Source organism: Oncorhynchus mykiss, chromosome 9 (genome assembly GCF_057628025.1).
Source record: "Oncorhynchus mykiss isolate SJ-2025 chromosome 9, ASM5762802v1, whole genome shotgun sequence".
Lineage (NCBI taxonomy): Eukaryota > Metazoa > Chordata > Actinopteri > Salmoniformes > Salmonidae > Oncorhynchus > Oncorhynchus mykiss.
In genome coordinates, this window is record NC_143030.1 from 16051800 (window position 1) to 16074536 (window position 22737).

General features: G+C 39.9%; 2 protein-coding genes across 2 annotated transcripts; both read left to right on the forward strand.

Moving 5' to 3' along the window:
- Nucleotides 1-12741: 12741 nt before the first annotated feature.
- LOC149980779 (fucolectin-like) lies at nt 12742-16202 on the forward strand. The gene is made up of 2 exons (XM_090183655.1): nt 12742-13189; nt 15910-16202. Exons 1-2 carry the CDS (start codon nt 12879-12881, stop codon nt 16115-16117), a joined length of 519 nt encoding a protein of 172 aa, XP_090039781.1. The 5' UTR covers nt 12742-12878; the 3' UTR covers nt 16118-16202.
- Nucleotides 16203-16481: 279 nt separating this feature from the next.
- Nucleotides 16482-18310, forward strand: LOC110532923 (fucolectin). The gene is made up of 4 exons (XM_036989202.2): nt 16482-16823; nt 17357-17523; nt 17910-18001; nt 18098-18310. Exons 1-4 carry the CDS (start codon nt 16492-16494, stop codon nt 18218-18220), a joined length of 714 nt encoding a protein of 237 aa, XP_036845097.2. The 5' UTR covers nt 16482-16491; the 3' UTR covers nt 18221-18310.
- Nucleotides 18311-22737: the final 4427 nt, after the last annotated feature.

Here is a 22737-nt window from a genome sequence, read left to right on the forward strand (position 1 = left end):
AATAAAGACTGATTTTCAGGTACATTATGCTTTTGGTTTAGACCATGCCCATTTCAAGCTTATCGTTCTACAATATATAGTTATTTTAGAATATTTAGGCATGTTTGTGGCTAACGCATTGATTCTGCTTGGCAGTATACCCAATCTGGTCTTTTCTAAATAGAAGCTTAGCTTTAGGTGTTTTAATTTAATTGTGCAGAAACCATACAAATGTGTGACATAAATTCTCTACAAATTGATGTACTCCCCTGTTAAAACATCGAGACAGAGTTGGGAAATAATATAAGTTAATGTATGAACAGTTTATAGAATATAAATAAATGCAATAACCTGAGAAATATCACAGTGTATCGTCTGCTCTTGGAATGTACCTGCTGTATTACAATGATATTCACTCATTCATTACTGTATTTCAACTGATATTCACTCATTCATTACTGTATTTCAACTGATATTCACTCATTCATTACTGTATTTCAACTGATATTCACTCATAAGGGCCAGGATAGACCATAACTACTGTGATACTGCAGTGTTCTTTCTCACACCATGTCCAAGAAAACTAAAATGTACATCTGCCCCCAAATAATAACTTGAACTAAATAATCTCACCCCTAGCGTGGTAACCTGACTCAGTTAGCCAGCTAACTTTGACAAAACACCAGATATAACTATTGATTTTCAGGTTCATTAAGAAATCTAAACTTAGATCTGTGTTTAAGGTTGTTGAGTTAATTACACCATGCCCATTTCAAGCTTTCTCTTTCAAAAAAGAAATAAAGTTATTTTGAAAATATTTCAGCAAGTTATCCATCTCTTACTATTGTTGTCAACATAGTAGAGGAGTTTGTTTATTTTAATCTATTTATGTCCCCAATAGGGCAAAATCTTCCAAGAGTCCATGAAAAACAGAAATTGATTAGAGGACCATATTTTGTCCCCTTGACATGGCTGGGGAGGAGGCATAACCTCTTTGTAATGGCTAGCCTAAATAAGTTCACGAGTAAAATTGTGCTTAACAGATTCAACCACAAAGACCAGGGAGTTTGTCCACTGCCATGCAAAAATGGGTTAACATTATTTTGAATATCCCTTTGAGTATGGTTATTAATTACACTTGATGGTTATCAATACACCCAATCACGGGAAAAATGCAGGCATCCTTCCTAACTAACTCAGATGCTGGAGAGGAAGGAAACCACCCAGGGATTTTATCACGAGGCCAATGGTGACTTTAAAACAGTTACAGAGTTTAATGGCTGTGATAGGAGAAAACTGAGGATGGCTCAACAACATTGTAGTTACTCCACAATATTAACCTAAATGACAGAGTGAAAAGAAGGAAGCCAGTACAGAACATTAATATTCCGGAACATACATCATATTTGCAGTAAGGCACTAAAGTAAAACAGCAAAAATTGTGGCAAAGAAATTCACTTTATGTCCTGAATACAAAGAGTTATATTTGGAGCAAATCGAACACAACACATCACTGAGTACCACTCCATATTTTCAAGCATAGTGGTGGCTGAATCATGTTATTGGCCTCGCATTTGTAACTTGCTAGCGAACGTATCACATCAGCAACTGTAAAGCATTTTACTAGCTACCTATGTAACATAATTGACGAGGGTTGACATTGGTTATGATTATGACTTTGGATGCATTTCAATCACAAAGCTATAGGCATGACGCAAAACAGGATTCCAAACAGGATTCCAAACAGATGTAAATTAGAAGTATTGGATATCCAGCAAGCAGGCTAGCTAAGTTTACTAGCAAACAGTGAGGTGAATCAATAGTACAACAATTTACTGTTGTAAATCTGTAAAACTGAAGCTGATTGTACTATAAAACATATTTGCCTAAGCATGCTTGATGGACATGGCTGTAGGTAGATACTGTCTGCCTACCTACCTAGGCTAATTTGTATGGTCTGGTCACTGCAAAGGTTGAGGGTTGTGCCCCATTTCTTTCTATTAGGCTAGATATTGTTGTATATGTAATCTTTGTGCCTGTGCCCATGTATGCATGTTCAACTAGTCTACCCTAATGTTGAAGTTATGCTGGCACGGTTCAACTGTTGTTCAAACTGCAGAATAGAGTATAATTTTGTTTGTTCATTTGTCTTCCAGACGATATCGTGTGGTTCCTGGGCATCATCCTGAATTGTATTCTAGATACAGAAACAGAAGGCCTTTACATGCGTCATTGTAGCAGAACTGTATCCCGTGAACTGTATCCCTCTCGAGGGATTAGACATTATGCTCGATTTCAAGCAGATGACTCATCAGGAACTGAATGGCAGTTTGAGCATCACACTCCTCCCACAACATTACCTATTACCTACATATTCCCTGAACTTACTGCATGTTTCTTTGGAATTACAATTTCATAATGACCACCTCTCCCATCATCTGTGATCACCAGTTCTTTTAGCTACAGATTGTTACACCAGGTTACTGGAAGATACAGTATAGGTACTGTTTGGTGTAGCACAGAATGTTCTACCAACCTTAGCGATGCGGTCTCCATCCTCAATTTGGAGAAACAGGAGTCTCATAAAAGGTCTGTCAGTTTGATTTTAGAAAATGCTCCATTATGAAATTAAATACTTTTTTTGCTCCATAAAGTAATCCAACAATATGTGCGCCACCATCGTGATCGAGACAGGTCTCAGTCATCAGAAAATGCAGCACTTTGGGGTGGACACCCACCTGTCTCGATCAATGAGAGAAGACTTGAAAAAGACAAGATGTCAGCAAAATCCTTTGGGTAAATCACATTATAGGACTATTTCTCTCTATATCATTTGTATTTCATATACCTTTGACTATTGGATGTTCTTATAGGGACTTTAGTATTGCCAGTGTAACTGACTAGGTAACAATCTGTCGTTCTGCCCCTGAACAAGGCAGCACTGTTCCTAGGCCGTCATTGTGAATAAGAATTATTAACTGACTTGCCTAGTTAAATAAAAACACACACACACTCTTGAGGTTGTGGGTTATGGACATGTGAGACCCCAGCACCAAGACCCTCCAGGGAGACAAAATAGTTTTAGATTAAACGGAATAAATTATACAAATAGTAGAATATGTTATTCTTTCTTACTGGGAGAAAACATGTAAAACTTAATTATAATGGATTTTTCTGTTTGGTTTTGTCTTTAAGTGTATGTCACCTCTAAGATACAGATAGTAGAGGTTTAATAAAAATACAACTTCCAAGTTGAATATACATTATTATACATTTGAGTAATAGATTAATTGATTGTAATGATTTAAAGTGAGATGTATTCTGAGTAAAAGCACTGATGTTAAATAAACCACAGTTTACATATTTCACCTCAGGTAGTAGATGAGGTTCTATGGATGACTGCTAACCAAATCCCCCCGGGAAACACCACACATACACGCACACACACACACACACACACACATGGGATGGTGGGCTACGGACCACTGGTAACCAAAGAAACCTCACCTTACCTTCCCATTGATTGGATAATACAGGGTTGTATTCATAAGGCAACAATGGAAAGAAACCAGATTGAAACAGTGAGTGAGGGACTACCTGATCTTATCCAATAACAAATAAGAATTTTTGTTTCCTGTTGGAAAAAGTTGATTTTTTATTTATTTTGTGTGTCCTAATGAACATGACCCAGATTTGCATGTTTGCCAGACAGAGAGGGAGGAAAAAAAGAGAGCAAGAAGATCCATCACGCACACAGAGGAGAGGAGCGAGGGATTCAAGCGAAGGACAATATAACCCTCTCAATACAGGTACAATATGTTTATTTATATTGTTTGATTGTTCAATAACCTTGGCTAATATTACAATAAAGAATGATGATAATATATAAGTTAATACAATTAGGAGGTAAGGAGGAAACTGAAATAGAGAGCAGATTCAGCAACTTGGAGGGGAATGGAAACAAATAAAAAAGCTGCATTATTGTTAAAGTAGAAACGACTCATTTCAGCTTTTGGCTTTATTTATGGTATTGGAATATTTACAATGACATATTTAATTTCCAACAGATTCACATAGTTTCCATCAGATTCACAGTTCCCATCAGATTCACAGTTTCCAACAGACTCACAGTTTCCAAATGGGTTATTCTTGAGTTACGGTGGCAATTAGGCATTTAGAAAATGTCCCTTTTTACCTACATTCTAAATCAACTAAAATCCTGTCTTAAATGACATGGAAAATGTTTTATCATTATGATAACATTGTGCCACCAGTAGCAGCAGTATCACCAATGAGACAGTTCAGGTAAAGAAGGGTTTTCTGAAATCAATCATAAAACAAATATTGTCTAAAGTGACATGATTAATAATTATGCTCAAAATCTTATTTCCCTTCAATTAGTTACAGTAACAACAAATGACACTGGATTTAGACAACAAATGATCAATGGAATCCTCAAATGTATGAAATACTAAAAGAGCGTGACTAGCTAATAATTGTCTTGAATCTAGACCCCTCCACCGATAACAGTTTGCCACTGGAGAGAATGCTCAACGTCCTTGTATATATTTGCAATTAGTTATTTTGAATGCATTACACGAATTACACAAATGACACAAAACGGAGGGGGGGGGAAAACAGTTAAATTAAACAAGAATTGTATTATTTGTCATGTTTTTGTCTTTTTTCTTTTACATGGGGCCAAAGTCAAGGGACAGTTTAACACCAGAACTCAAGAATGACCCAATAGATTCAAACAGTATCCAACATATTCACACAGTTTCCATCATATTCACACAGTTTCCATCAGATTTACACAGTTTCCGTCAGATTTACACAGTTTCCATCAGATTTATACAGTTTCCGTCAGATTTACACAGTTTCCGTCAGATTTACAGTTTCTGTCAGATTTACACAGTTTCTGTCAGATGTACAGTTTCCATCAGATTTACACAGTTTCTGTCAGATTTACAGTTTCTGTCAGATTTACACAGTTTCCATCAGATTTACACAGTTTCTGTCAGATTTACACAGTTTCCATCAGATTTACAGTTTGTCAGATTTACACAGTTTCCATCAGATTTACACAGTTTCTGTCAGATTCAAAACAGTTTCCGTCAGATTTACAGTTTCAATCAAATTCATACAATTACCATCAGAATATCACAGTTTCCATCAGATTAACACTGATTCTATCTAGCTGCGGTCAATGTCGTGTATGATGAGGGAGGACAACATTTTTTCACATGAACATGGCCTAATTTCTATTACAGCATGCATATTGGATGAATCTCATTCATATCCCATTCATCCAGTTCAATGTAACAGCGATGGGTTCAGACTACATGATACTCAAATTTTCCTTATACCCATAACGAAGTTACTACAACTTAACCTATGAATGAAAGTTTATGCAGGTGCACAAAGATCGAGAGACAATTTTGAGGGGGCAGACAGTGACACATGGACAGACAGTGACATTCAATACCGCCTTGCACAATATTGCTTGCATATTTTATTGATTTATTTCACCTTTATTTAATCAGGTAGGCAAGTTGAGAACAAGTTCTCATTTAGAATTGCGTCCTGGCCAATATAAAGCAAAGCAGTTTGACACATACAACATATAGCGGATATAGTGTGTAATCATTAGTCCAACAGTTGCAAAAGAGAGTTGCTATTGGACAAATTAATGTATGTTTATCCCCATTTTGTTCCGTTTGCTTCCGTTTAAGAAACTTTTTTTCAACAGAATCGGTGGAATGAATACACCCCTGATCATGCGTAAACACAGTTCACTTTTATAGCAGCCACAATGTATTCCTTCTATGCGCTCTCCTCCTCTCACCTTGTCCGTTCGCTTGTGGACTTCAATGCACAACACATCAGCTGTATGTGACCAGCCGAAAACACCTTTCCAAGCCAAACTGCTACACACAGCCTACATCGTTGTCACCATATTAGCTAAAGTAACGTCATAGTCAGCATAGCTAACAGAACTAACGCGTAAGTAACTCACTTGCCTAGTTAAATAAAGTTTAAAATAAATAAATAAAAAATTGGAAGAGTTCCAGTGTTTGTTTCAGTATGATGTGTTGGATAAAGGAATAAAGACAGACACCAATGTCAAGTTCAATTGCCTTGGTTGTGCATTGTACAAATCCCTACACGTGGAGTCCGGGGAACAGTCCGACTAGTCGATTAACTATCAACTAGACTCCGTAACAGTGTTGCTAGTCATAGCCAGCTAGCTAACATAGCATCCCTCTCTTTGAGCAGGGTGTTTCAGTAGGCTAAACTAGCCAGGTAAACTAGCCAAGTATCTGAAAGTGAAAAAAATCTCTCTCTCTTGCTTCTCCTTCATTTTGTAATACATTAACGTAAACTCACGTAAACATCGCCCTTATTTTAGCGGCCCACAAACGTAATACTTCCAGATCAACTGTAATGTCAATACCAGTGTAAAGCACAATTTCTCCCCTTTCCAACAGAATCTATTACATGACCTAAACGCTGCCCGTTTCTGCATAATTCAAGCAGGCAATGAGCCCTGTTGGGTCTTTTTAAAAATGGCGGATCGGGAAGCGAAACTAATGCGTGGTAAGTGAGACCGAGATAATTATTTATTTTTTCACTCCATCTGTCCAATTTATCAGCTTATCGCCTCTGAAATGTAAATAAAACACTATAAAGAGTTTATATAATGTGTCATTACATACCTATTTGAATGTTTTTTTTACGAATTTAAATCGGGTTTTTAGGGCGGTGCTAAAGTGATCTAAGAAGTAAACAGCGGCTTTGAGAATGATGATCGCATGCAATGATGACGCAAAAAATGACCAGGTATCCCCCCTTACCCCCGTCACTGTCCATTTCTTGTTTTTAAAGGATAAGAGAAGTGCTACACCTGGTGGAAAGAGATTGTAAGACATAAATAGTAGCTTTATGCCTGCTGTACGTTACGACATGACACGTTTAGATGTAACGGAGGGTCCATTTTTTTCTACTTTTCTCCAATACTATAGAGCCATTACCATGTCGATCAACGCTTGAATAGAAACCTAGTTCACACCCCCGATTTTGAAGTCAACAGTCGCTACAGTCCCATTAGCTTTCTTTGTAGCCTCGTTTGAATGTCGTGGTTACGCACATTTGTAAGGAATGGGGTGAGTTTACTTTACATTTGTTCAAAACTGTTCCACTATTGTCTTTCTCACTCTTTGAGTCAACTACTCACCACATGTTATGCAATGCTGTGCTAGCTAGCTGTATCCTATGCATTCAGTACTAGATTAATTATCTGATCCTTTGATTGGGTGGACAACATGTCAGTTCATGCTGCAAGAGCTCAGATAGGCTGGAGGACGTCTTCCAGATGTTGTCATAATTACTGTGTAAGTCTATGGAAGAGTGTGAGAACCATGAGCCTCCTAGGTTTTGTATTGAAGTCAATGTACCCAGAGGAGGACGGAAGCTAGCTGTCTTCTGGCTACACAATGGTGCAACCCTACAGAGTGCTGTTGAGGCTAATGTAGACCTTCTTTGCAAACTAGTGTGTTTTAATCTATTGTTTGGTGACGTGATTATATTTAATATACTAGTTGTATCTAAAAAAGATCACTTAAAAATGTTTACACCGTTTATTAAATGTGTATGAAATTCACCAAGGAGGATGGTCCTCCACTTCCTCCTCTGAGGAGCATCCACTGTTTCCATCAGATTCAAACAGTTTCCATCAGGGACGGGAAAGGCTGAAGTTGTGTAACTATTGACACCTCAGGGAGAGGATGAGGTTATCTGGATGACTGTTAAACAAATCCCCAGGAAACAACACCACACACACACACACCGGCAAACACATCGGCACACACACACACACACACACACACACACAGGCAAACCCACCGGCACACACAGGGTGGTGGGCTACAGCTCACTGCTAACCTCACCTTAACCTCCCCAACTTTGGCTAATAGAGGGTTGTGTTCATAAGGCACCAAACGGAAGAAAACAGATTGTAACAAGGAGTGAGGGACTATCTGATATTTTCCAATCACAAACACACATTTTTGTTTTCAGTTGCAAAAAGTTGCTACATTTTTTCTGTTGTGTTCACTAATGAACATGACCCAGGTTTTCATGTTTGCCAGACAGAGAGAGAGAAAAGAGAGTAAGAAGAATCCATCGCACACACTGAGACGGAGGAGAGCAGCGAGGGATTCAGCAAAGGACAAGATAGCCCTGTCAATATAACATACCCTGTCAGGTATGTTAATCTTATGTTTGGATATACTGTTTTATTATTCAAAACCTTGGCTATAATAAAGAATGATGATAATATATAAGTAAAGAAAATGGTTTATTATCACATTAATGAAAGGTTATTGTTGTTGTGGTATGTGTGACATGGAAATGCTGAAAAGGACAAGAATAGTACATCCACATTCTACAGCAAATTTCAGGTGCTGGATATCCAGAAATAGATCATATTAACTCATAATTAAAAGGGGGAAATGTTTAACGTTATTAATTCATATTGACTGATGAATATGTTGCTACATCCCAGATCCATGGAGTGGAGTAGGAGAGCTGTCCCTGTCTCTGGTGAGAACTAAATCCCTACAAGGGTTCGGGTCAATTCTATTTCAGTTCCTGTCGAATCAGAACGTGAACCGTATTCCAATGAAGTTCAACTCTAAGAGATTCTTATGACATTGTCAGCAGTAAGATTTTAGTTCCATTTCCAAAAAGACAAGGCCTGTAGTTTTCAAATGATGTGTCACTTTCTATTTTCATGTACAGAGCCCAAAACAACCACTCAGAGTTTAACAAATAATTAGAATTTCAGTGTACTTCCTGAATTTACAGAAATTGAATCGACCCCAACCCTTCCATCTCTAAGTCAAAGATCTTTAATGATCAGCATTACGTAATAGCACATTAGAGAACTTGTCATATAGTGCATTCACATTGATTAATTATGACTAATCATTCATATGCTTATTGTGGCTTTACAGGGATTTTCCTACTCTTTCTGAGGGTCACGGTGCAAATAGGTAAATGCATTTTTAATAAAGCAGACATGCACAAAAACAATTACACAAAAAAGACAGACAGACAAAACAAACAATCTAAATCAATGAATCAATGAACGAAGTATCAGTATTGGCCACTGTGACAGAAGCAATACATTAAAAAAAAGAATAAATAAAAACATGAATGAATAAGTAAATAAATCAACTAATCAATGCATGAAGTACAAGCATTGGCCACTGTGACAGAAGCTAGGCCTAGTAATAACTTTCATTCAGTTAATGTCACTAAACCCTAAAACCTCTACTAAGTATCGTAATAAATATTGTGGAAATTGAGCAAGTTGAGCAAGCTGCTTGGAGTAACACTAGATTGTAAACTGTCATGGTCAAAACATATTGATGCAGTAGTAGCTAAGATGGGGAGAAGTCTGTCTATAATAAAGCGATGCTCTGCCTTCTTAACAACACTATCAACAGGGCAGGTCCTACAGGCCCTAGTTTTGTCGCACCTTGACTACTGTTCAGTCGTGTGGTCAGGTGCCACAAAATGACTTAAGGAAATTGCAATTGGCTCAGAACAGGGCAGCACGGCTGGTACTTGGATGTACACATGGAGAGCTATATGAATAATATGCATGTCAATCTCTCCTGGCTGAAAGTGGAGGAGAGATTGACTTCATCACTACTTTTATTTATGAGAGGTATTGACATGTTGAATTCACCGAGCTGTCTGTCTAAACTACTGACACTCATGCATACCCCACAAGAGGTCTCTTCACAGTCCCAAAGTCCAGAACAGCCTATGGGAGGCACACAGTACTACATAGAGCCATGACGACATGGAACTCTATTCCACATCAAGTAACTGATGCAAGCAGTAAAATTTGATTTAATAAACAGATTAAAAAAACACCTTATGGAACAGCGGGGACTGTGAAGAGACACAAACATTGGCACAGACACATGCACACACACACACACACGAATGATAACATACGCACTATACATACACATGGATTTAGTACTGTAGATATGTGATAGTGGTGGAGTTGGGTTTGAAAATAAAAGAGAGCTGCACACTCTAGGCGCTCAGATGCAAAAATTGTATTACCAACGTTTTGACAGCCAAGCTGTCTTCATGAGGGTATAGTCACAAACACTGCGGGATGACTCGTTTATTTATTTTTTTATTTATTTATTTCACCTTTATTTAACCAGGTAGGCAAGTTGAGAACAAGTTCTCATTTACAATTGCGACCTGGCCAAGATAAAGCAAAGCAGCTCGACACATACAACGACACAGAGTTACACATGGAGTAAAACAAACATACAGTCAACAATACAGTATAAACAAGTCTATATACGATGTGAGCAAATGAGGTGAGATAAGGGAGGTAAAGGCAAAAAGGCCATGGTGGCAAAGTAAATACAATATAGCAAGTAAAACACTGGAATGGTAGATTTGCAATGGGAGAATGTGCAAAGTAGAAATAAAAATAATGGGGGTGCAAAATAAATAAATTAATTAAATACAGTAGGGAAAGAGGTAGTTGTTTGGGCTAAATTATAGGTGGGCTATGTACAGGTGCAGTAATCTGTGAGCTGCTCTGACAGTTGGTGCTTAAAGCTAGTGAGGGAGATAAGTGTTTCAAGTTTCAGAGATTTTTGTAGTTCGTTCCAGTCATTGGCAGCAGAGAACTGGAAGGAGAGGCGGCCAAAGAAAGAATTGGTCCTGGGGGTGACTAGAGAGATATACCTGCTGGAGCGCGTGCTACAGGTGGGAGATGCAATGGTGACCAGCGAGCTGAGATAAGGGGGGACTTTACCTAGCAGGGTCTTGTAGATGACATGGAGCCAGTGGTTTTGGCGACAAGTATGAAGCGAGGGCCAGCCAACGAGAGCGTACAGGTCACAATGGTGTGTAGTATATGGGGCTTTGGTGACAAAACGGATTGCACTGTGATAGACTGCATCCAATTTGTTGAGTAGGGTATTGGAGGCTGTTTTGTAAATGACATCGCCAAAGTCGAGGATTGGTAGGATGGTCAGTTTTACAAGGGTATGTTTGTCAGCATGATTGAAGGATGCTTTGTTGCGAAATAGGAAGCCAATTCTAGATTTAACTTTGGATTGGAGATGTTTGATATGGGTCTGGAAGGAGAGTTTACAGTCTAACCAGACACCTAAGTATTTGTAGTTGTCCACGTATTCTAAGTCAGTGTCAAATAGTTATATAGTGTCAAAAAACACAGGTGTCTGTAATCATGGCCAAGAGTGGCCTAATATCATTGGTTAATAATCAAATATTAAAATGGCATACAAAGAACAGCATACAAACAACAAACAACAAATGGATAGCATACGATCATAAATTCATTTTCGACTTCACAAGCTTACAAACAATTACAAAGTCACAATAATCACAAGAATGGCTTCAAAGTCTACTTGAGACCGAAGGGAGCAAGGGTCTTTAAGTTAAAGATCCAGGCAGCTTCTCGTTTTAACAATAAATCATCAAGGTCACCCCCTCTCCTAGGGAGGGTGACATGTTCGATGCCAATTTAACGCAGAGACGAAATCGAGTGGCCTGCCTCCAAGAAGTGGGCCGCAACTGGATAAGTAAAGTTTTTACACCTAATGGTGCTACGATGCTCTGAGATACGTACTTTTAATTCGCGCTTTGTTTTATGTTTTACCCACATAAATGTTACCACAAGGACAAGTTATAAGATGAATGACTGCCTTAGTGGAGCACGTAATAACACCTTTGAATGGGTTCAATTTCCCTGTTTGTGGGTGTTTGAAGGATCTACATTTATAAGTGCCATTCCATTGAGCACAGCCATTACACTTGTAATTTCCATCCAGTAGGGGCGCAAAGAGACGTTGTTCAGGAATATCTTGGGGTGGTAAATCAGAGTTTACCAATTGGTCTCTGGGATTTCTGCCCCGCAAGAATACGACCAAGGGAAGGTCCGAAAACACATTACCGAGACTATCATCGGATTTTAGAATGTGCCAATGTTTGTGAACGATTCCCTTAATTTGTTCAGAACGCTTTGAAAAGCAGGTAGTTAGAACACAAGAATGCGTCTTGATAATTTATTGTTAAAACGAGAGGCTGCCTGGATCTTTAACTTGAAGACCCTTGCTCCCTTCGGTCTCAACGTAGACTTTGAAGCCATTCTTGTGATTTATTGTGACTTTGCCATTGTAATTGTTTGTAAGCTTGTGTAGTCGAAAATGAATTTATGATCGTATGCTATCCATTTGTTGTTTGTATGTCATTTTAATATTTGATAATTAACCAATGATATTAGGCCACTCTTGGCCATGATTACAGACACCTGTGTCTTTTGACACTATATAAACGAGTCATCCCGCAGTGTTTGCGATTATACCCTGATGAAGACAGCTTGGCTGTCGAAACGTTGGTAATTACATTTTTGCATCTTTCTACTCCGCTAGCCGGCAACTCACCTAAATAGGTGTGCGTTTCTTTTTCTTCTAGTGGTGGAGTAGGGGCCTGAGGGCACACAGTGTGTTGTGAAATCTGTGAATGTATTGTAATGTTTTAAAATTGTGTAAACTGCCTTAATTTTGCTGGACCCCAGGAAGAGTAGCTGCTGTTTTGGCAGCAGCTAATGGGGATCCATAATAAATTACAAATACAAAGTGCCCAATTAAAGGTAACTATCTACATTTAATACAAGTTGGTGCAGGTGTGTGTGTACAGGGGGATGGGGATGTGTATATCTGAGGTGTATTCACTAGGAACCAAACTGGACAAAATGGAGACTGACTAAACTGAACTAACCTGCAAAACGTTTTCAGTTGCAAAACGTATTGCTACGGTGTGCACTAATGAATAAACCTGTGTATTATATCTGTCTCTGTCACTCAGACAACGTGGCATTGAGAGGGGTGGCTGCTCAGTCATCACAGTTTTCGGATCGCAATGCTCACTATGCAATTGATGGGAACAGAAACACAAACTATGGATCCTGCACCCACACTGCACAGGACACCAACCCCTGGTGGAGAGTGGACCTGCTGGATGTGTACAAAGTGACAGCTGTCACCATCACCAACAGGGATGACGTTCCTGAGAGACTTGATGGTGCTGAGATCCGTATCGGTAACTCACTGGAGAACAATGGCATCAACAACCCCAGGTGAGTAGTGAAATCGAATAAACAACATTGTACTCAAATCAAATCGTATTTGTCACATACGACGAACACAACATGTGTAGACCTGACAGAGAAATGCTTACTTACAAGCCCTTAACCAACAGTGCAGATCAAGAAATAGTTATGAAAATATTTACTAAATAAAGTCAAAAACAAAAAGTAACACAGTAGAATTACATAACAATAACGATGCTACATACAAGGGGCCCAGGTTACTCAAGGGGCCCAGGTTACTCAAGGGGCCCAGGTTACTCAAGGGGCCCAGGTTACTCAAGGGGCCCAGGTTACTCAAGGGGCCCAGGTTACTCAAGGGGCCCAGGTTACTCAAGGGGCCCAGGTTACTCAAGGGGCCCAGGTTACTCAAGGGGCCCAGGTTACTCAAGGGGCCCAGGTTTCTCAAGGGGCCCAGGTTTCTCAAGGGGCCCAGGTTTCTCAAGGGGCCCAGGTTTCTCAAGGGGCCCAGGTTTCTCAAGGGGCCCAGGTTTCTCAAGGGGCCCAGGTTACTCAAGGGGCCCAGGTTACTCAAGGGGCCCAGGTTACTCAAGGGGCCCAGGTTACTCAAGGGGCCCAGGTTTCTCAAGGGGCCCAGGTTACTCAAGGGGCCCAGGTTTCTCAAGGGGCCCAGGTTACTCAAGGGGCCCAGGTTTCTCAAGGGGCCCAGGTTACTCAAGGGGCCCAGGTTACTCAAGGGGCCCAGGTTACTCAAGGGGCCCAGGTTACTCAAGAGGCCCAGGTTACTCAAGGGGCCCAGGTTACTCAAGGGGCCCAGGTTACTCAAGGGGCCCAGGTTACTCAAGGGGCCCAGGTTTCTCAAGGGGCCCAGGTTTCTCAAGGGGCCCAGGTTACTCAAGGGGCCCAGGTTTCTCAAGGGGCCCAGGTTACTCAAGGGGCCCAGGTTACTCAAGGGGCCCAGGTTTCTCAAGGGGCCCAGGTTTCTCAAGGGGCCCAGGTTTCTCAAGGGGCACAGGTTAGTCGAGGTAATTTATACATGTAAGTAAGGGTAAAGTGACTGCATAGATGATAAACAGCGAGTAGCAGCAGGGGGTCAATGTAAATAGTCAGGGTGTCCATTTGATTAATTGTTCAGCTGTCTTATAGCTTGGGGTAGAAGCTGTTAAGGAGGCTTTTGGACCTAGACTTGGCGCTCCAGTACCGCTTGCCGTGCGGTAGGAGAGAGAGAACAGTCTATGACTTGGGTGACTGGAGTCTGACAATTTTATTGGGCCTTCATTCCCCTGACACCACCTGGTATATAGGTCTTGGATGGCAGGAAGCTTGGCTCCAGTGATGTATTGGGCTGTATACCTTTGTTATGATCTGGGGGCCCAATCTAAATAGTTTCAGTCTCCTGAGGGGGAAAATGTGTTGTCGTAGCCCCTTCACAACTGTCTTGGCGTGTTTCGACCATGATAGTTTGTTGGTGATGTGGACACCAAGGAACTTGAAACTCTTGACCCGCTCCAATTCAGCGATGTCGATTTAAATGGAGTCCTGTTTGGCCCTACTTCTCCTGTGGTCCACAATCATCTCCTTTGTCTTGCTTACATTGAGGGAGAGGTTGTTGGCCTGGCACCACACTGACAGGTCTTTGACCTCCTCCCTATAGGCTGTCTCATTGTTATCGGTGATCAGGCCTACCATTGTTGTGTCATCAGCAAACTTACTGATGGTGTTGGAGTTGTGCTTGGCTACGCAGTCATGTGTGAACAGGGAGTACAGGAGGGGACTAAGTACGCACCCCCGAGGGGAACCGGTGTTGAGAATCAGCATGGCAGATGTGTTGTTGCCTACCGTTACCACCTGAGGGCGGCCTGTCAGGAAGTCTAGGATCCAGTTGTAGAGGGAGGTGTTTAGTCCTAGGTTCCTTAGCTTAGTGATGAGCTTTGTTGGCACTATGGTGTTGAACACTGAGCTGTTGTCAATGAATAGCATTCTCACATAGATGTTCATTTTGTCCAGGTGGGAAAGGGCAGTATGATGTTTGATTGAGATTGTGTCATCTGTGGATCTGTTGGAGCAGTATGCGAATTGCAGTGGGTCTAGGGTTTCCGGGATGATGGTGTTGATGTGAGACATGACCAGTCTTTCAAATCACTTCATGGCTACCAACGTGAGTGCTACGGGGTGGTAGTCATTTAGGCAGGTTACCTTCACTTCCTTGGGCACAGGGACTATGGTGGTCTACTTGAAACATGTGGTTATTACAGACTCGGTCAGGGAGAGGTTGAAAATGTCAGTGAAGACACTTGCCAGTTTGTCCGCGCCTGCTCTGAGTACACGCCCTGGTAACAGGGGCCTTGTGAATGTTGACCTTTTTAAAGTTCTTGCTTACATTGGCTATGGAGAGCCAGAACATTCAGAACAGCTGGTGCTCTCATGCATGCTTCAGTGTTGCTTGCCTCGAAGCGAACATGAAAGGCATTTAGCTCATCTGGTAGGCTCGTGTCAATGGGCAGCTCGCAGCTGGGTTACACTTTGTATTCCATAATAGTTTGCAAGCACCGCCGCATCCGACGAACGTCAGAGCCGGTAGTTCTGATTAATTGTCAAGTTTATGGGATTCAGTAAAAATAACAGTTATTCATTAAATGTGTTGATATTTTCAGTAATACTTTTGTGAAGTAGCATTTGAACTACAGCACCCAGCACTCATGCATCTCTCTCTCCCCCACCGTCTTTCTCTCCCTCTCTCTCTCTTTCAGATGTGTTGTCATCTCCCACATCCCAGCAGGAAAGACCAACACCTTCCAGTGTAATGAGATCGAGGGTCGCTATGTTGTTGTGGTCATCTATGTCAGGAAGGAATATCTCACTCTGTGTGAATTGGAAGTATATGGCACTCCTGCAGGTAATCATCTGTCACTGTCTTCACATCCATCACCAAGTCAAGTTTACATTACTTTTATATAGTAGAACATCAATGTTCTGGAAGTATAAATAATGTGCTTGCTGACAGAACATCACTCTAGATTTCTGTCATATTCTTATTAGTGTTACTTGCTTCTGCATTCACACTTTTAATGTTGTATTTATGTCTTATATAGAGATTGTAATAATAACTGAACTCTTAACCTCTTATTTCAGACCCATAAACTCCTCTTTCCACTCCCCCTCCCACCACTAATATCACCTCTCTTCTCTAACATCCACCCCTCTCCCCTCCACTCCCCCTCCCACCACTAATATCTCCTCTCTTCTCTAACATCCACCCCTCTCCCCTCCACTCCCCCTCCCACCACTAATATCTCCCGTCTTTTAAACATGTCAAATGTATACACTGTAAGATGATAAAGAATAACTTGCATTTCTATATTAAAACATTCTATGTCCCGGTAGTAAATGTAGCATTGAAAGGAGTGGCCAGCCAGTCATCACTGAATGGGTATGGCAATGCTCACAATGCCATTGATGGGAACAGAGATTCAGACTATTACAAAAGATCCTGCACACACACTGAACAGGAGACCAACCCCTGGTGGAGAGTGGACCTTCTGGATGTGACCAGAGTGACAGCTGTCACCATCACCAACAGAGGAGATGTTGTTCCTGAGAGACTTGATGGTGCTGAGATTCGTATCGGTAACTCACTGGAGAACAACGGCATCAACAACCCCAGGTGAGTAGTGAAATAGAATAAATAACATTATACTATAATCTGATTGTACATTTTATGTGATTAAAAAAAAACTGTTTCATGAAATATGTTAATATGTTCAGTCTTCCTGTAGTGAAGAGGCATTTTCACTATTTCAACACACTGTATAATAATCATGTCCCTCTCTCTCTCCCAATGATTGTCTATATTGTAATTGTTTTTAATAACCTGCCCAGGGACTGCGCAGGAAAATTAGCCGGCTGGCTAAAACTGGCACTTTTACTGAAATGCTGATTAATGTGCACTGTCCCTGTAAAAAATAAACTCAAACTCCACCCCCTTTCTTTCTCGACCCCACCCCCCACGTTCCCCCTACCCCCTCTCTCCTCTCACTCCGCCTCACTCTCTCCCACAACCCCCCACTCTCTCTCCCCCACTCCCTCTTTCATCTCACCCCTCTCTCCCACCACCCTTATCTCTCTCTCTCCCCCCACCCCATCTCTCTTTATCCCCCACCTCCTTCTCTCTCCTCTCACCATCTCTCTCTCTTTCAGATGTGTTGTCATATCCCACATCCCAGCAGGAAAGACCTACACCTTCCAGTGTAATGAGATGGAGGGTCGCTATGTTGTTGTGGTCATCCCTGGCAGGTCTGAGTGGCTCACACTTTGTGAGGTGGAAGTATTTGCCACAGTCAAACCTCCAGAGTCTTCCACAGAAGGTACTTCTTTCCTGGTACATTTATTTATTCTGTCAGAGAAGGTACGTCGAATAATGACTTTAATGAACATATTTTCGTATCGGACTTCGGTTTAGTGGAGATTATACTTTTTTTTCCCACAATTCATGTTTTGTTATATTGAATGTTATTTTGTGACTATGTGGGAGACATTTTCACAATGCAAATTAGTACAAATCAGTGTAATTTACACATTGTTTTACTAAAGTTTAGTAAGCTGAACAATCACCTTTTTGTACAGCGCATTGTTAAAGAAATATGTTAAATAAAATCATACTGTCAAGACATTCAGTTTTGTGGTATTTACGGTATTTTGCATAGATTTGAACTATTCTGCACCATAAAAAATATCAGCAAATGTATTTCAGCCCCCAAGTCAAAGAGAACGGTGGTGAGGATGAAGATCCAATCAGATGCTGATCTGACAAACCAGGCAGTCGGTGACCAGCTACTACAGCAGGTGAGCGAGAGGGAAAGGGGGAGGGAGAGACAGACAGAGAGAGTGAGTGAGAAAATAATCTAACAATTTAACCTAAAAGCTTGTGCTTTAATCTAGCTGAATGTAGAGCTTGTGAAGCAGGGGGTGTCTGACTTTCAACTGCTCTGGAGGACTCAGCCAGGTCGACAGATTTTCCACCGTGAGGAAGAAGAGAAGGAGGGTGGACCCACAGACAGGTAACAACAAGGAGCATATTACAGACTGTTTTCCTTATTGCAACAGACAGGCAATGAAGACATTGTGCTTTCATCAGAGTTGGGTTCTATACCATTTCAGGGAAAAAACATATTTTATTTATTCTAATTTCAATATACTTTAATGAGTTTCAATTATGAAAATGTAAAAGTGGAATTTCAGTTTACTTCCTGAATTGACTGAATTGAAATGTAATCAACCCTAACTCTGGGTCTTATTATATTATTGCCAAGTTGTTATTGTAAGAAGAGAACGTGTTAGCGAGTCATAACTAAATTAGTACATGAAAGAGTTTCTGTATGTCATTTCTCTTCCAGGTGTCTGTGGACCTGAAGAGGGCTAGCCTGGTGAGAGACTCCAATGAGAAACAATAGTTTTAAGATTGTCATCAATACAGTCCAATCAACCGACCGTAAAACTTCAATTAAACGACGAGTCTCAAATAGCCGCCTGTCCCTTTTAATATCCAGGCAACGGCACACATTTCAGCAAATAAATTCCTGTTTCAAATTAAATGAATTAAATTAACTAAAGTAATTGTTTACGATGTTACCATGAATTACCGTGAATTGTTTCCAAATAGTTTAATTCAGTAATGACTGAAAAAAATGATGCCAAAAATACATTTTTTATCGACAGTAAGCAACTTCTAGCCATGGGCTGATAACAGCTGAGAACTGCTATCTAACTGGCAAGCACAAAAGCAGTCAACATCTTTGAGGGTACAGACCCCCAGAAAGCAACTGATTGCCCTCTAGTGGTGAACGTAGGAATTGCCTTAAATGCACAGTCAAAGAGGAGAATAACTTTCTGTCAAGGATTCTTTTTTATTTTTATTATAAAAGCCTACCAAGATAAACCAAGTGTGATACAGTGTGTAAATGGTAACACATTAGTGAAAGAAATTAATAAAAATGCTGGTAGTGAATTCTGGAATTAAACAATGAACTATGCAAATGAGTAAAAGCTGTGTGCGTTAAGGAACTAGACGCCTGGCTGAAATAGAAGCCTGTATCTGTTGTGTTCAGTGATTGAAGCAAATAAACTCTGGGGTGATTCATTGAAGTTTTACGGTATTTGAATGTATGTAGAAACAACATTATTCTTTTCAACATGTAAAAGTTAATATGCAGTTTGGTTCATTTTTATTTCAAATAATGAACATGGTTTAGTCAAGTATATTACTTCAAGCCTCAATTCTTTTGACGAACCAAAGCAGCACCAATGAGTTAGCCAGCCAACTTTGAAAAACAACCAATGTAAAGACTGATTTTCAGGTATATTAAAAAAGCTAAACTTCAATATATGTTTTGCGTTGTTGAGTCAATTAGGCCATGTCCATTTCAAGCGTATATTTTTTAATTTTTTTTATAAAAAGTTATTTCTAAATATTTAGGGAAGTTTGTGGCTAACTCATTGATCCTGCTTTGCACTATACCCAATCTGGTCTTTTCTCAATAGAATAAAAGCTTTAGGTGTTTTCATTTCATTGTGCAGTGACCATTCAAATGGGTGACAGAATCACCTGTTAAAACATTGAGAAAGAGCTGGCAAGAATGTAAGTTAATGTATGAACAGTTTATAGAATATAAATAAATGCAATAACCTGAGAAATATCACAGTGTATCGTCTGCTCTTGGAATGTACCTGCTGTATTACAATGATATTCACTCATTCATTACTGTATTTCAACTGATATTCACTCATTCATTACTGTATTTCAACTGGTATTCACTCATTCATTACTGTATTTCAACTGGTATTCACTCATTCATTACTGTATTTCAACTGGTATTCACTCATTCATTACTGTATTTCAACTGGTATTCACTCATTCATAAGGGCTAGGGTAGACCATAAGTAGGGCACATAGTTTTCCCTGGTCAGATCATGTTGTCAGGGAAAACTCAGGGCCCTACATGTAAGGGATAATCAACGAGGGTAATCAACGTTCTCTGAACAATAATTAGCGACTTGGATGGTGTGTTTCACGACGCGCTAGTGGAGTAAGAGCTCTTTCTTAATTCTTTGTTATTTGAATATGCTGGTAACAGTTTTCTAAAAGCAATAAGGCATGTATCAGGAATACAGTCACAGGTAAATGGGTTGACAATCCCGTGGGCCGAACAACACCATTTGCCTGTGACTGCAGTCATGATACAGCCTCTTGTGCCTTATTGCTTAATTAACATTCCTATTACATCACAATAACTATGACTTATAAGTTTCAATTTATGTGGAAGGAATGTGATGATGAGTATCTGCTCCTGCAGAGAGGTGGGTTGGGAATGTGAACTTGGCACATACTGCAGTGTTCTTTCTGTCACACCATTTCCAGGAAAACTAAAATATACTGACACCGAATAATGAAAGTGTAACTAAGAAATCTCACCCCTAGCGTGGTAACCTGACTCAGTTAGCCAGCTAACGTTGACAAAACACCAGATATAACTATTGATTTTCAGGTTCATTAAGAAATCTAAACTTAGATCTGTGTTTAAGGTTGTTGAGTTAATTACACCATGCCCATTTCAAGCTTATCTTTCGAAAACATAAATTATTAATAAAAAATATTTAGGCATATTAGCTGGCTAACCGACTGATCCTGTTTGGTTGTAAACCCCTCAGGTCTAAAATCTGTGGGCGTTTTATCCAACTCTAACTTTACACTCGAGGGAATTGACCTAAATGGACAGGGTCAAATTTCTAACAGAATCAATGTATTATCAGAACAAAGATGAGGACACAACAGATCACCTGAATACAGACTTTACACTTTTGACTGTGCAGTATACATTTTACTGAACTTTTCATAGCATTTGTTGATAACGAAATCTGGATTTACTCTGGATACATTCAGTAACATAAGAATATTGCTGCATAATCTGGAGTAGGTGTAAGATAAGATTAAAACAATGCAAGGGTTAGTGAGAGATATAACTGGTGTCTCCAAGTTGCCACACACCTCTCAAGTGTGCACAGTCCCTAAGTAATTTCAATAAACTTTTATGACTCATGGAAAGAGCCTTCAACTGTTAGGTTCTCTCCTAGCTGTGCCGTTGAGGAAGTAAAGCAAGCACACTTGTATTTTTTTGTTTGGAACACAGACATCACACAAGCAACCCAGAAGCAGGTCATTTTGGCTGAAATAGTTTGCTGAAATACTATTCACACACACACAAACACTTCATGTTTCTAAAGGATTTCTTTATTCAGACGAAGGGTACTTCTATGGGACCCCATACGGCTCCTAACTATGCTAATTTGTATGTGGGTTACATGGAGAAACAGTCCATTTTCAATCCCTTCAAAAATGTCAACGTACCATTTCCAAATAATAATGTTAGAAATTAGAACACTTTTTGTTCTATGGAGGGGTGATGCAAAATAGAACCAGGCATTCCATGCTTCTCATCTCTTGTTCTGAGCACCTGATATTTACTATGCAACCTGACACACGTGAAATCAGTTTCCTTGATCTTCTGATTTTGTGTGAGGACAATGTTCTATACACTTATCTTTACAGGAAACCTACTGATCGTAACAGTGTGTTGAGGGCTGATAGTTGTCACACACTTCCCCTTGGAAAACAGTTTGACCTATAGCCAATTGTCGAATCAAAAGAATTTGCAAAAGAACTGTCAGATTGCGACAGAAATATGGCTGAGACACAAAGAAAATTCAAGGAGAGGGGGTACAAAAATGGTCAGATTAATACTGACATTGAGAAAATTCTAAACAGAGACATGATCTCTTTCATGTACAGTCTCGCAAAAATAAGCATTCTAACTAGCCAATATTCAATGTATGCTCTGAACAAATTAAGGGAATTGTTCAAACATTGGCACATTCTAAGATCCGATGACAGTATCCGTAATGTGTTTTTGGACCCTCCATTGGTTGGAATCTCACAGGGCAGAAATCTCAGAGATCAGTTGGTAAACTCTGATTTACCAACTCAAAATATCCCTTCGCAACATCTATTTGCACCTCTACCAGATGGAAACTAAAAGTGTAATAGCTGCACTCAATGCAATGGCACTTGCAAATGTAGATCCTGCAAACACCCAAACAGGAAAAAATATCCCAAAGAAAGGTGTTATCATGCGCTCCACTAAGGCAGTTATTTTATCTTATAACTTGTCCTTGCGGTAAACAAATTGGGTTAAACAAAGTGCGAAATAAAACTACAAATCTCCGAGCATCGTTAGGTGCAAAAACACGACTTACCCACTTTTCAATTTATTGTTCAAACGAGAGGCTGCCTGGATCTTTAATTTAAAGACCCTTGCTCCCTTCAGTCTCAGCATTGGCTTCAGATCAAAGTCATTCTTGTGATTTTTCTATTCATTGTTAATGTTTGTAGGCCTATGTAGCCAAATTGTATCTATTATCGTATGCTATGCATTCATGTTTTTGTATGTTCTTATATCTGAGAATATACCAATGATGTCAATCCACCCGGTCATGATTAGACACCTGTGTGCGTCCTTTGACACTTT

Excerpts from the sequence above, each read along its gene's own strand:
- LOC110532923 (XM_036989202.2), top strand. The coding sequence starts at position 16,492 with ATGATAAAGAATAACTTGCATTTCTATATTAAAACATTCTATGTCCCG. Across the intron at positions 16,824-17,356 it reads AACGGCATCAACAACCCCAG|ATGTGTTGTCATATCCCACA; the intron begins GTGAGTAGTGAA and ends TCTCTCTTTCAG. Across the intron at positions 17,524-17,909 it reads TCCAGAGTCTTCCACAGAAG|CCCCCAAGTCAAAGAGAACG; the intron begins GTACTTCTTTCC and ends AATGTATTTCAG.
- LOC149980779 (XM_090183655.1), top strand. The coding sequence starts at position 12,879 with ATGAATAAACCTGTGTATTATATCTGTCTCTGTCACTCAGACAACGTG. Across the intron at positions 13,190-15,909 it reads AATGGCATCAACAACCCCAG|ATGTGTTGTCATCTCCCACA; the intron begins GTGAGTAGTGAA and ends TCTCTCTTTCAG.